The following is a 13,584-nucleotide window of genomic DNA, read 5'->3' on the forward strand; positions in this document are numbered from 1 at the left end:
CAGGTTTTATAGTTTTCTATATATAGGTCTTTAGTTTCTTTAGGTAGATATATTCCTAAGTATTTTATTCTTTCTGTTGCAATGGTGAATGGAATTGTTTCCTTAATTTCCCTTTCTGTTTTCTCATTATTAGTGTATAGGAATGCAAGGGATTTCTGTGTGTTGGTTTTATATCCTGCAACTTTACTATAGTCATTGATTAGTTCTAGTAATTTTCTGGTGGAGTCTTTAGGGTTTTCTATGTAGAGGATCATGTCATCTGCAAATAGTGAGAGTTTTACTTCTTCTTTTCCAATTTGGATTCCTTTTATTTCTTTTTCTGCTCTGATTGCTGTGGCCAAAACTTCCAAAACTATGTTGAATAGTAATGGTGAAAGTGGGCACCCTTGTCTTGTTCCTGACTTTAGAGGAAATGCTTTGTTTATAATAGCCAGGACATGGAAACAACCTAGATGTCCATCAGCAGATTAATGGATAAGAAAGCTGTGGTACATATACACAATGGAGTATTACTCAGCCATTAAAAAGAATACATTTGAATCAGTTCTAATGAGGTGGATGAAACTGGAGCCTATTATACAGAGTGAAGTAAGCCAGAAGGAAAAACACCAATACAGTATACTAACGCATATATATGGAATTTAGAAAGATGGTAACAATAACCCTGTGTACGAGACAGCAAAAGTGATGCTGATGTATGGAACAGTCTTATGGACTCTGTGGGAGAGGGAGAGGGTGGGAAGATTTGGGAGAATGACATTGAAACATGTAAAATATCATGTATGAAACGAGATGCCAGTCCAGGTTCAATGCACGATACTGGATGCTTGGGGCTAGTGCACTGGGACGACCCAGAGGGATGGTATGGGGAGGGAGGAGGGATGAGGGTTCAGGATGGGGAGCACATGTATACCTGTGATGGATTCATTTTGATATTTGGCAAAACTAATACAATTATGTAAAGTTTAAAAATAAAATAAAATTTAAAAAAAAAAGAAATGTCTGAAGCAAGTTCCTTACGTGACACCCCACGGTAAGCAGGGGTGACAGGAAGAATGTGGTGGCAAACTTTGCTCCCTGGAGAAGGGGAGATTACTAGTTAGAGGGGAATTGACATCAGGTGGGCTCATTAGTTACCAGGAAACCAGGAAAGGGGAATGTCCCCTCATTGTCCCTTTGATAAGAACAACAACTATCTGGGGCCTGGGGAAAGTACGTAGGAAGGTCAGTTGTATGAGTAGGGTGTAGGTAAAGAGGTACTGGTTGGGCAGGGGATGTACAGAGAATAGAGGAGGCTGACATGGCATCTTGCTGGAGACCCAGAAATTAGACTCAGTTCCCAGTGAGGCCAGTGTTGTGGCTCAGTCCTCGAAAAAATTTCCGTTTACGAGGACTGGGGAGGAAATGTAAGGCATCTAACAGTCACAATACAGGAGACATCATGACAAGCAAAATATGAGCAGTAATCACATCTGAGATAATACTACACCCACCGTGGTTTTTTGTCCTGGTCTGCAATAATAGTCAGAAAATTCAAGTTTTCAGTAAAACCGGAACATTTGCAAAATCATATATATAAGAGCCACCTCTGAACCACAGCTACTCCACTTTGAATTTCAAACGCGTTCCCTTCCTCAATGACCAAAGCGGCTGTACAATGCATGTCTGAAAGGCCACAAAACAGGATGCTCTGGTCAGCAAAATTTAAGTTAAGCTATGCAGAAGCCAGAATGACTTTCCCAGACCTCAGTAGGGCAGAGGTTTCCACCATTTCCCCTTTTGACTAAAAACCTTCCAATAGAAAACACTTCTGATCAGAATATTAATTCAGAGATGCTGGGGTGCTGACTGCTACACCAGGTTCAGATCATGTTCATCAGTGCTAAACCTCCTTTATATTCACCCAGTCATTCATGTTGGGGGAAAACTAATCAGAATGCATGAGGCTGAGACATATGTTAATGAGGAAACACTTTAGAGGCCATACATTTGTTTTAACTTTTTATTTTGTGTTGAGGTATAGCCAATTAATAATGCTGTGATAGTTTCAAGTGAACAGTGAAGGGACTCAGTCATACATATACATGTATCCATTCTCCCCCAAACTCCCCTCCCATCCAGGCTGCCACATAACATTGAACAGAGTTCCATGTGTCATACAATAGGTCCTTGTTAGTTATCCACTGTAAATATAGAAGTGTCTACAAGTCGATCCCAAACTCCCTATCCCTTCTCCCCATCCATCCCCCCAGAAATCATAAATTTGTTCTCTAAGTCTGTGAGTCTCTTTCTGTTTTGTATATAAGTTCATTTGTGTCGTTTCTTTTTAGATTTCACATATAAAGAATGTCAGACGATATTTCTCCTTCTCTGAAATTACCTCACTCATTATGACAATCTCTAGGTCCATCCATGTTGCTGCAAATGGCATTCTTTCATTCCTTTTAATGGCTGAGTAATATATACATATCACATTTTTTTATCCATTCCTCTGTTGATGGACATTTAGGTTTCTTCCATGTCTTGGCTATTGTAAACAGTGCTGCATTGAACATTGGGGTGCATGCATTCTCTCTGATGTTTTTCTCTAGATATATGCCCAGCAGTGGGATTGCAGGGTCATATGGTCGCTGCATTTTTACTTTTTTAAGGAACTTCTGTACTATTCTTTATAGTGACTGTACCAATTTACATTCCCACCAATGGTTTAGAAGGGTTCCTTTCTCTCCACACCCTCTCTAGCATTTATTATTTGTAGAGTTTTTTATGATAGCCATTCTGACTGGTGTGAGGTAATATCTCATCATAGTTTTGATTTGCATTTCTCTAGTAATTAGCAATGTTGAGCATCTTTTCATGTGTTATACATGTTATGCCATACACAGCAGCAGCAGCAAGTCTCATGTTCCTTTGAGGTGGAACAGTTTTTTGAGTGTGCTCAGAATCAGGGCGACCTTAAGCTTTGTGAGGGTTTCACAAAACCTTGTGAAACATTGGTGAACAGGTTAGCTTAATCAAGAAGTTCCGATCAAAGATGTGAAAAATCATCTCTCATGCCCACATTGGTTTAACATTACAAATATAATTGATAGTGAAGATTTAAAGTGTGAAACCACCAGGTAAACCTCTCCTCAATCATTAATAACTTTTGTGCTTCCTCGGGATTGCTGAGGAAGAGAGTTTTCTCATTCTATGGAAGTTCATTGAGATGGTATTGAGTTTGGGGCTACACAGATGTTTGTGGTCTCTTAAACATACTTTTCTGATGTCACTGGTGTGAATTCATTAGAATAAAATGTTTTTCTTTCCAAAAATATTTTGTCAAAATTTGACAAATATAAACTGTATATAAAGTATACAACCAGATGATTTGATATATAAATATATCAAATATACATATACATATATAGTGAAATAATACAATCAAGTTAATGAACATATTCATCACCCTTTTCATAGGTGCAAGTTGTGTATGTATATGTATATGAGTGTGTGTGGTGAGAAAACATAATATCAACTCTTAAGTTAACAAATTTCAAATATACAATATAGGATTATTAAATATAGAAACAATGCTATCCATTAGGCTCCAGAAGTTATTCACCCTGCCCAACTGACAAATTGTACCCTTTTTATGTGATTGTCCAAGGATGTCACAAGACATCTCAAAGAGTGGGAAACTCAGTCAGGAATGGTTGAAGAAATTCAAAACCAGAAATCAGTACTCATTTCATCTTTTACCAAACCAAGCTAATGACATGAAGGATACATGATTTAGAAGTTCACAGGCTCTGTGTAGGACACACCATCTCAGTCAAACATTGTACTACTCTCTGTTGCTTTGACAGCAGAAGATATAAACTCTGAAACCTACCTTGTGACCTCCCCTGGAAACAGAATTCACCGAGACATTTATGTTTCAGTTTATCGATAGTGTTTCCACTCACCACATCTGTAGTCCATATCATGAACAGCTAAAGATGATGAAAAGTCTGTTCCTCCTTTGGCGTTATTTCTGCTTTGGAAAAAATATGTGAGCTACCTGCTCCCGGATTTGCTTGGTCTTGATCCCGTAAATGATAGGGTTCAGCATAGGTGGAGCCAGAACACAGACATTAGCCAACAAGATGTGAATATGAGGTGGAATGTGATGACCAAACCTCTGAGTCAGGATCGTGAAGATGGCAGGTCCATAAAAGAGAATGATGATGCAGACATGAGAGCCACATGTGTTGAGAGCCTTGTGGCGAGCGTCTTGGGAAGACATGTGGAAGACAGCATGGAGAATCAGCACATAGGAAATAAAAATTAGCAGGGCATCTAAAACCACTGTTGACATTAGGACGAAGAGTCCATACCAGATGTTCACTCGAATGTCATTACAAGCATATTTGGCCAAGCCAATGTGTTCACAAAAGGTGTGGGGTATGATATTATTTTGGCAGAAATTCAATCTTTTCAAAAGGAATACTATGGGGGAAATTGTACAGTAACTTCTCAGAAAGATGGTAACTCCTATTTTCCCAATCAGTGTGTGTGTAAGAATAGTGCTGTATCTTAGTGGAAAGCATATGGCAATGTAGCGGTCAAATGCCATCACCAGCAAGATCCCTGACTCAGACATGAAAGTGCTGTGTGTGATGAAGAACTGAGTGATGCAGCGATCCAGGGAGATCTCCCCAGCATGGAACCAGAAGATGGCCAAGGCCTGAGGGACTGTGCACGTAGAGAGGACAATGTCTGCTCCAGCCAGCATGCAGAGGAAGAGGTACATGGGTTCATGAAGGCTGCGCTTTGTGAAGATAATGCAGATGACCAGACTGTTTCCAAAGAGGGCAATAGCATAAGAAATGAAGAAGGGGATGGAGATCCATATGTGCTGGTCCTCAAGGCCAGGGATGCCCAGCAAGTGGAAGACTGTGTGGCTAACACCGGTGTGATTTAAAGTCATCATGTCTAGAAATACCACTGAATACATCACTTCTTATTCACATACAGAGATAAAAACACAGATTTTCCTAATCTTGGTGAAAGCAGCAGATTTTGGCATGTTCTGTACTTCTGCCTTCTTGGAACATGCAAATAAGACATATACAAAGGTGAATAGGATATGTTCTGTAGCCTCAAATGCTACTCTAGTTAAAGAATATACAGGTTTCCAATGGGTCAAATAAAAAGATATTACTGTATGTCTTTTCCTACCAATAGATGGGTATCAATATACAGCAGGGACAATGGTACATCTCTGGGAAGGCAGTAGCAAGATTGTAATTGAACTTGACATTAAGGAGTTTATCATATAGCAAAGAAAGAAAAGAAAAAGATGTATTCTTGAAACATTTTCAGGCAGGGTGGCTTAGGCATAGAGAATACTGGAGAAGGTATGGGAGGATTTGTACAGGAAGATTTCTCCTCATTGTGAAGGACATTTATCACAGCTTTACATTTAGACTTAACCATTTACATGGGGAGCAGCCATTAGATGTCATGAAGTTATCAGTTTAGAACAGTTGATCTAGTTTTTAAAATTATCTATGGAGGTTTACCAGAACAGTAGTTGATGAGACAGGATTCTAAATAGCCAATGGTGTTCCTGGAGTAAAATGGATCTGAACCTAACAGTCAAGGGAGAATTAAACTAATATCTATTATGCATATGCTTTATGCCAGCAGCTGCAGTCGTCACTTGATATATGGTACTTTATATATTTTTGCACTGCCGTGTTTACTATCCATTCAAGGAACTGGATATTATCTCCATTTCACTCTTAAGGAATATGAGACTCAGCAAATGTGAATTATTTGCCAAATATCCCAAGGAAATAATTAATAAATATGAGACTTGAAAATTGTCCGTTTACCACATACAGGAACCTCACTGGTGAAGAGGGTCAAAAGACCTTAAGAGGTCCCATTGACAAGGCCTGTGTGCCTGGGGTGAGGCACTCCTCCAGCTTACATCTTAGAAAACTAAGTGTAGAAATGACTGAAATTGAAAAAAGAAAGGTATCACTTCTCAGAATGAGGAGGGAGGGCGGCATGATATTTAAAGTCTTTTTGCATGCAGAAATTGAACATTTATTTCTTAGTACACTTTGATTCACTGATTAAATCAGTTATTCAGGTAACATATTTTGAGCAAAAACTATTTTCAGCCACCATATCACTAACCAGGGATAGAGGGGGGAAATGGGAATTTTTTTAGAGTCTTATAATATATACTTATGGTTTAAAGAGGGGCAAATTGTAAATAGACAGGTTTTAAGAACTGGAAACAAATGTGAATTCCTTCTATTGAATGAGTATCTTAAAATATTTGTCTCATAGGATTGAGCTTATACTCACTATAAACATTATTATTTTCAACTCCAGTTACCCTGGATGCTTCTAATTTTCCTATTTGGGGAGGAAAATCAACTCCTATAACCATGGCTGGGTGCTGGGAGAAAACGTTCTGTCATTAGAGTGATCAGTCATCAGTTGGCCTCGGGTCTAAAACTGTTGGGCTTCTCAGGTGGCTGTAGTGGTAACAAATCTGCTTGCTAATGCGGGAGATATAAGATATGTGGGGTTCGATCCCTCAGTCAGGAAGATATCCTGGAGGAGGGCATGGCTACTTCAATATTCTTGCCTGGAGAATCCCCATGGACAGAGAAGCCTGGCAGGCTAGAGTCGATAGGGTCACAAAGAGTCAGACATGACTGAAGCAACTTAGCATGTACACTGAAACTGTTTCCCATTGAGCACATGCTCCTGTCTGAGATTCTCTCCAGTGAGGGCAGCAGGTCTCTTGCAGGAAGTGGAAAATCAGAGAGCAAGGGGAGAGCACCAAATAGAAACAATGGTACTTGTGAGTCCCACAGCCTGATAAAAAAAAAAAAAGGAAAATAGATAAAGGCATGAAGGAAGAAGTCAGGAAAGACAAATCAACAAGGTAGGGCTTCAGTGGAAAGTGAAAGTCACTCAGTTGTGACCAACTCTTTGTGACCCCATGGACTATATAATTCTCCAGGCCAGAATACTAGAGTGGGTAGCCTTTCCCTTCTCCAGCAGATCTTCCTGACCTAGGAATTGAACCAGGATTTCCTCCATTGCAGGCAGATTCTTTACCGAGTTATCAGGGAAGCCCTAGAGCATTGCAAAAGTTCACCACAGCCAGGAAGTGGAGACAGGGACTAAGAGGGAAATATTTAAAGTCAGAGCCATAGAAAGAAGCCAGAAATCTAGGGTTAGGGAATTTGCCTATGGGACTGGTGTCCCAATGGGGTGACTTCAGTCTGAAACAAGTTAATTCTTAACACCCTACTCAAATGCCTCCTCCTATTTCTTACACACAAGCAAGTCTCCCTGGCAGCTCCCCAAAGCTCCTTCCCACACCCTGCCTGGGGAAATCCCACACAGATCCTTCTCATTTTCAACATCTTTCTCATATTTTGCCAAGAGTGATCTACAGTAAGACCATTTGTTTTCTATTTATTATGTCAAGCCTAATTCTATGGCACCTGTTATTTAATGAATGATATCTCCTTTTCTAAGGCAGAGAAAAGGCAGAGGAACCAGAGATCAAATTGCCAACATTCACTGGATCATCAAAAAGCAGGGGAGTTCCAGAAAAACATATACTTCTGCTTTATTGACTACACCAAAACCTTTGATTGTGTGGATCACAACAAACTGTGGAAAATTCTTAAAGAGATGAGAATACCAGACCACCTCACCTGCCTCCTGAGAAACCTGTATGCAAATCAAGATGCAACAGTTAGAATTAGACTATTATGAAACAATAGTCTGGTTCCAAATAGGGAGAGGAGTGCATCAAGGCTGTATATTGTCACCCTGTTTATTTAACTTATATGCAGAGTACATCATGAGGAATGCTGCGCTGGATGAAGCACAACCTGGAATCAAGGTTGCCAGGAGAAATATCAATAACCTCAGATACGCAGATGACACCACACATGTCAGAAGCAAAGAACTGAAGTTGATGAAAGTGAAGAGCAGAGTCAAAAAGCTGGCTTAAGACTCAACATTCAAAAACCTAAGATCGTGGCATCTGGTCCCATCACTTCATGACAAATAGGTGGGGAAACAATGTAAACAGTAACAGACTTTATTTTTGGGCTCCAAATCACTGCAGATGGTGACTGCAGCCATGAAATTAAAAGATGCTTGCTCCATAGAAGAAAAGGCATAACCAACCTAGACAGCATATTAAAAAGCAGAGGCATTACTTTGCTGACAAAGGTCCGTCTAGTCAAAGCTATGGTTTTTCCAGTAGTCATGTTTGGATGTGAGATTTGGACTATAAAGAAAGCTGAGCACCAAAGAATTTATGCTTTGAACTGTGGTGTTGGAGAAGATTCTTGAGTCCCATGGACTGCAAGGAGATCAAACCAGTCAATCCTAAAGGAAATCAACCCTGCATATTCATTGGAGGGACTGATGCTGAAGCTGAAGCTCCAGTACTTTGACAACCTGATGTGAAGAACCGACTAATTTGGAAAAGACCCTGATGCTGGCAAAGACTGAGGGCAAGAGGAGAAGGGGGCAACAGAGGAGGAGATGGTTGGACACCATTAGCAACTCGATGGACATGAGTTTGAGAAAGCTCCAGGAGTTAGTGATAAACAAGGAAGCCTGGCATGCTGCAATCCATGGGATTACAAAGAGTTAGACATGACTGAGTGACTGAACTGAACTGATCTGCTAATTTGCTAACTTTCAGTAACTTCACCTGGTTCATATACTCTCAACCTCCCTTTCCAGATCTCACCCTTCACTTCTGCTAGAAGTACCTCTGTTTAGTATCATTCCACACATATTAACATCCTCCAAGGGTCCTGCCCCTCTAGGCTGTTTAGGACATAACACCTGCCCAGTCCTTACCTTGATCATTAAACCGTCTCTACCTGTAGACGTCTAATCACTCCCTGGCCTTAGGATGAATCCTCAGGAACAGATGTTCAATGGGATATATAAGTCAGCTAGTTGCATGGCAGGATTTGGGCTGTTTATTCTCCTTGATGTGAGCCCTTGAGAGCAGCACTTATCCCAGGACTCCAGGGACAGAACTGTCTCCACCAGCCTCACCCTCTTCCCAAATGTGCTGTCTCTAAGACATCTTCACATCTTCTTCACTTCCTCCTGCTCCTTTTCTCTCTCTTACTTCTTTCAGATGCTCTGATAAAGAAACGGTTTTTCACCTAAGCTAGTGTTTAAAAAAAAAATCAAGGGCATATAAATTTAATGTGATAAATGCTGTTTTGATAAACTGAAATGAGGCTGTCAATGTGAGTCTAGTGCTAAACCCTGTAGCTCAGATTCTCTTGAGTTTAGCAAGCCTCATCAACTCTGTCCCCTATGGTAACTCATCATGACTTTTCTCTATTCTAATTACTGTAGAAGTAGGATGTCATTTTGTCCTTTATCTTGCACTGGACATCATTTACATGTGAATTCTGCCTGCGTTCTCTTCTCCTTTGAAAATTTCAAGTAAAATAATAATCGCTACTTGGCTCCACTGTGTTCATAAACACAAATGATAACCCTGAGTTTGCCTACTAATGAAAATTACCCTTAAGCTTATCTGTACTTGGTACATTTTTAAAAAACAATATAAAGTTTTTATTTTATATTGGGGTATAGTGGATTAACAGTTTTGTGATAGTTTCAGGTGAACAGTGAAGGGATTGTGTTAAATCTATTTTCAATAAAAATATGAAGCTTACAGTTAATATGTATCAGCAATTTTTGACATTTCTTCTTCATGAAATAGCTTGAAATTGAAAATGTTAGTTGCTCAGTCATGTCTGGCTCTTTCCGACCCCATCAACTATAGCTCACCAGGCTCCTCTGTCCATGGAATTCTCCAGGCAAGAATACTGGAGAAGCTAGCTCTTCCCCTCTCCAGGGGATCTTCCCAACCCAGGAATTGAACCCAGGTCTCCTGCATTGCAGACAGACTTGGTATTTACCACCTGAGCCACCAGGGAAGCCCATGAAATAGTTTACACTAAAGTTATACCCATCCTCAGCTTTTCCATGAGTTTCAAATTTCAGAGACTTGAATAATGATATTGTTGCCTAAGGATATATAATTATATGTACTTAGTGCTTAACAGACCACATGTAAATCAAAATAATTTTGACATGCTCATATTTGCCTGCCTCCTTTGGCTACACTCAAGATTTTCCCCTCAATCTTGCTTTTTATATCAATATTCATGGGCCTAGGCATAGCTTCTTGTTTTTATGCTCCTTGAGGTTGGCTGAATCTTTGGATCTGTAAATATCTTTTAACGAGTTTGGAAATGTTCCACAATTCTTTCTCCAAAAAAATATTTTCAGTCCCATTCTTTCTCTTATTTTATTTGAAACCCCAGCTCCACATTAGATATTTTGACATTTTTCCCTCAGTAGAAGGGGAAGAGTGTGACAGAAGATGAGATGGTTGGATGGCATCACCAATTCAATAAACATGAACTTGGGCAAACTCTGGGAGATGGTGAGGAACAGGGAGGCCTAGTGTGTTGCAGTCCCTGGAGTCACAAAGGGTTGGACATGACTTAGTGACTGAACAACAACAGCAAAGTCACCCAGGACTTGGTGCCATTGTTCATCAGAACCAAGAATATTTCACTACCCAGGAGTAAGGAACCACTTTTCACAGAAGCACAGTACTCAACAAATGAATGCTTTTATCATGAAGAAAGTTCTCACTAGGAAAAAATGCTTTTCTCCATGGAAGCCGTTTGTCTTCAACAATAAGAAACCAAGGCACTCACTTTGTAATAGGCTTCCCTGGTGGCTCAGACAGTAAAGAACCTGCCTGCAATGCAGGAAACCCGTGTTCGACTCCTGGATCTGTAAGATCCCCTGGAGGAGGAAATGGCAGCCCACTCCAGTATTCTAGCCTGGGGAATTCCATGGACAGAGGAGCCTGACAAGCTAACTTCCATGGGGTAGCAAAGAGCCAGACACGACCTAGCAACTTTCACTTTCACTTTGTAATATGCATTCCTTACCACAAATGAGACGACGCTTTTCTTTAAATTTGAAGGTTTATTTCATTTTGTTACATTTAATGAGTTATTTGATTGAACAAATCGTGCCAGAATTTTAGTAATAAATACAATTCATTATGCACCCTGAGTTTCTATTAAAGTTCGCATTAGAAAAGGACATCCGATCTTAAAAATAAAAATATTTTGAAGTTCAAACATTCAATACAAACCTAGCTCACTAAAAAAATAAATAAATAAATCACATTTATACACATGCCAGAAAAGCAAAAGGATTGTTATCACTATAAATGGATAAAACAGACACTGTTTTTCATTTTCTGAAATATCCTTCGACAGTTCACTTGTCCAGCAACCTATTATGAGCCTTGGTTTGTTGATCATTAAAATGGAGTCACTGAGGTTGACTTCTTTGCAGAGACGTGTGAACACTAAATTATTCCTTGGAAGGCAAGTCTCCACACTATTCAAACTCAAATTGAAGGGACTTTGATGCCTACTTACAGTTCGTGTTCTGTTTGCCATGAAACCTTTTTATCCTCCACTTCTTGCCTGAGTGGGATGCACCTGAAAAAAAAATCATACAGACAACTTTTAGTACAAAAGAATTTTGAAGACCCTTCTCAGAGAAAATATCCACTAGCCCAAAAGTCTATACTAAAGTTCTTACTGACAAGGGAGCTGAAAATCACCTAAGATCTTCAGTAGAATAGACTGTGTGCAGAAAGCTCCTTCCTGTTTTCTGCTTTGCTGCCGGGAGCAGCTCAGCCAGACTGCTCTGCATGTCATCAGCCTGCTGGAGACCCTGGTAGAGCTCACAGATGATTGAAGCACCAAGGCTGGCTGCCTTCAGCGTGTCCTTTATATCCAAGTTGATCACATGCACAGGCTGCCAGGGCTTCTGTTCTCTATCACACAGGTCTTTCACCACCATTTTATACACTCTCCCAGCACAGGTGAAGATGACATCAAAGGGATCTGTGCACTCTTGAAATCGTTCTGGACAAGGCTTAATTATCTCATTTCTCCCCAGTGTGTGAAACACCCCACTGCTGCTATAGCATACCTGGTCTTTGAGGAGAAGGTCTTTGCACATCTATTCATATGTGGTGGAGAAATCACAGACCACAGGGAGGGTGCCAGTCCTGGGAGTGTCATACAGGATCCCACTCCAAAAGACCTGACATTGAATCCTTTCTTCTTGAGGATGCTGTGGGCTTCCATGCTCTTGTTCATGTTGCTCATACAGACCAAGCCATGCTGAATGGGGAGGAGGGCATGATGGTGGCCACTTGAGACTCCAGCTGCGTGGGTGGGCTTCAGGGCCCAAGGGAACTCTGAAACCAGGGAGATGGGCACCTGAGTCCAGCTCTTGTAACTAGTATAGTGTCAAAGAAGAGACAAGATTTATATGCAGTCATCACTCTGAAGTGGGTAGAGAACTCTTGATTGATGAGTGGGTTAACTCTTGAATGATTGGGTTTGGATAGTGGATTTAGACTAGAGAACTAGATTCAGTCATCTGAACAATCTGGTGTTAAATTATCTTTAACAACTAATTCTGGGCAAGGGTGTAACTACCCTGTGGCTGTGTTTTGAAATCTCCACTTATAAAAGAAATGCAAAAAGGCAAAATGGTTGTCTGAGGAGGCCTTACAAATAGCTGTGAAAAGAAGAGAAGCAAAAGGCAAAGGAGAAAAGGAAAGATATACCCATTTGAATGCAGAGTTCCATAGAATAGCAAAGAGAGATAAGAAAGCCTGCTTCAGTGATCAATGCAAAGAAATAGAGGAAAACAACAGAATGGGAAAGACTAGAGATCTCTTCAAGAAAATTAGAGATACCAAGGGAACATTTCATGCAAAGATGGGCACAATAAAGGACAGAAACGGTATGGACCTAACAGAAGCAGAAGATATTAAGAAGAGGTGGCAAGAATACACAGAAGACCTATACAAAAAAGATCTTCATGACCCAGCTAATCACAATAGTGTGATCACTCACCTAGAGCCAGGCATCCTAGAATGTGAAGTCAAGTGGGCCTTAGGAAGCATCACTACAAACAGAGCTAGTGGAGGTGATGGAATTTCAGTTGAGCTATTTCAAATCCTAAAAGATGATGCTGTAAAGTGCTACACTCACTATGCCAGCAAATTTGGAAAACTCAGCAGTGGCCACAGGACTGGAAAAGGTCAGTTTTCATTCCAATCCCAAAGAAAGGCAATGCCAAAGAATGCTCAAACTACCGTACAATTGTACTCTCATTTCACACGCTAGCAAAGTAATGCTCAAAATTCTCCAAGACAGGCTTCAACGATACATGAACTGTTAACTTCCAGATGTTTAAGCTGGATTTAGAAAAGGCAGAAGAACCAGAGATCAGATTGCCAACATCCACTGGATCATCAAAAAAGCAAGAGAGTTCCAGAAAAATAACTATTTCTGCTTTATTGACTACACCAAAGCCTTTGACTGTGTGGATCACAACAAACTGTGGAAGATTCTGAAAGAGATGGGAATACCAGACCACCTGACCTGCCTCCTGAGAAATCTGTATGCAGGT

General features: G+C 40.3%; 1 protein-coding gene and 1 pseudogene across 1 annotated transcript; both read right to left on the bottom strand.

The window, feature by feature from the left end:
• Window positions 1–4,009: 4,009 nt before the first annotated feature.
• On the bottom strand, window positions 4,010–4,954 carry LOC105002999 (olfactory receptor 52B4-like). Its single transcript, XM_010859905.1, has one exon. The coding sequence runs from the start codon at window positions 4,952–4,954 to the stop codon at window positions 4,010–4,012; it is 945 nt and encodes a 314-aa protein (XP_010858207.1).
• Window positions 4,955–11,521: 6,567 nt separating this feature from the next.
• Window positions 11,522–13,584, bottom strand: part of LOC105003006 — a 3,457-nt pseudogene continuing 1,394 nt past the window's right edge.

This window comes from Bison bison, unplaced genomic scaffold, assembly GCF_000754665.1.
Source record: "Bison bison bison isolate TAMUID 2011002044 unplaced genomic scaffold, Bison_UMD1.0 scf7180017856908, whole genome shotgun sequence".
NCBI classification, from domain to species: domain Eukaryota; kingdom Metazoa; phylum Chordata; class Mammalia; order Artiodactyla; family Bovidae; genus Bison; species Bison bison.

Bases quoted from the DNA above. Each gene is read 5' to 3' on its own strand.
- LOC105002999 (XM_010859905.1), bottom strand. From the start codon at position 4,954: ATGATGACTTTAAATCACACCGGTGTTAGCCACACAGTCTTCCACTTG.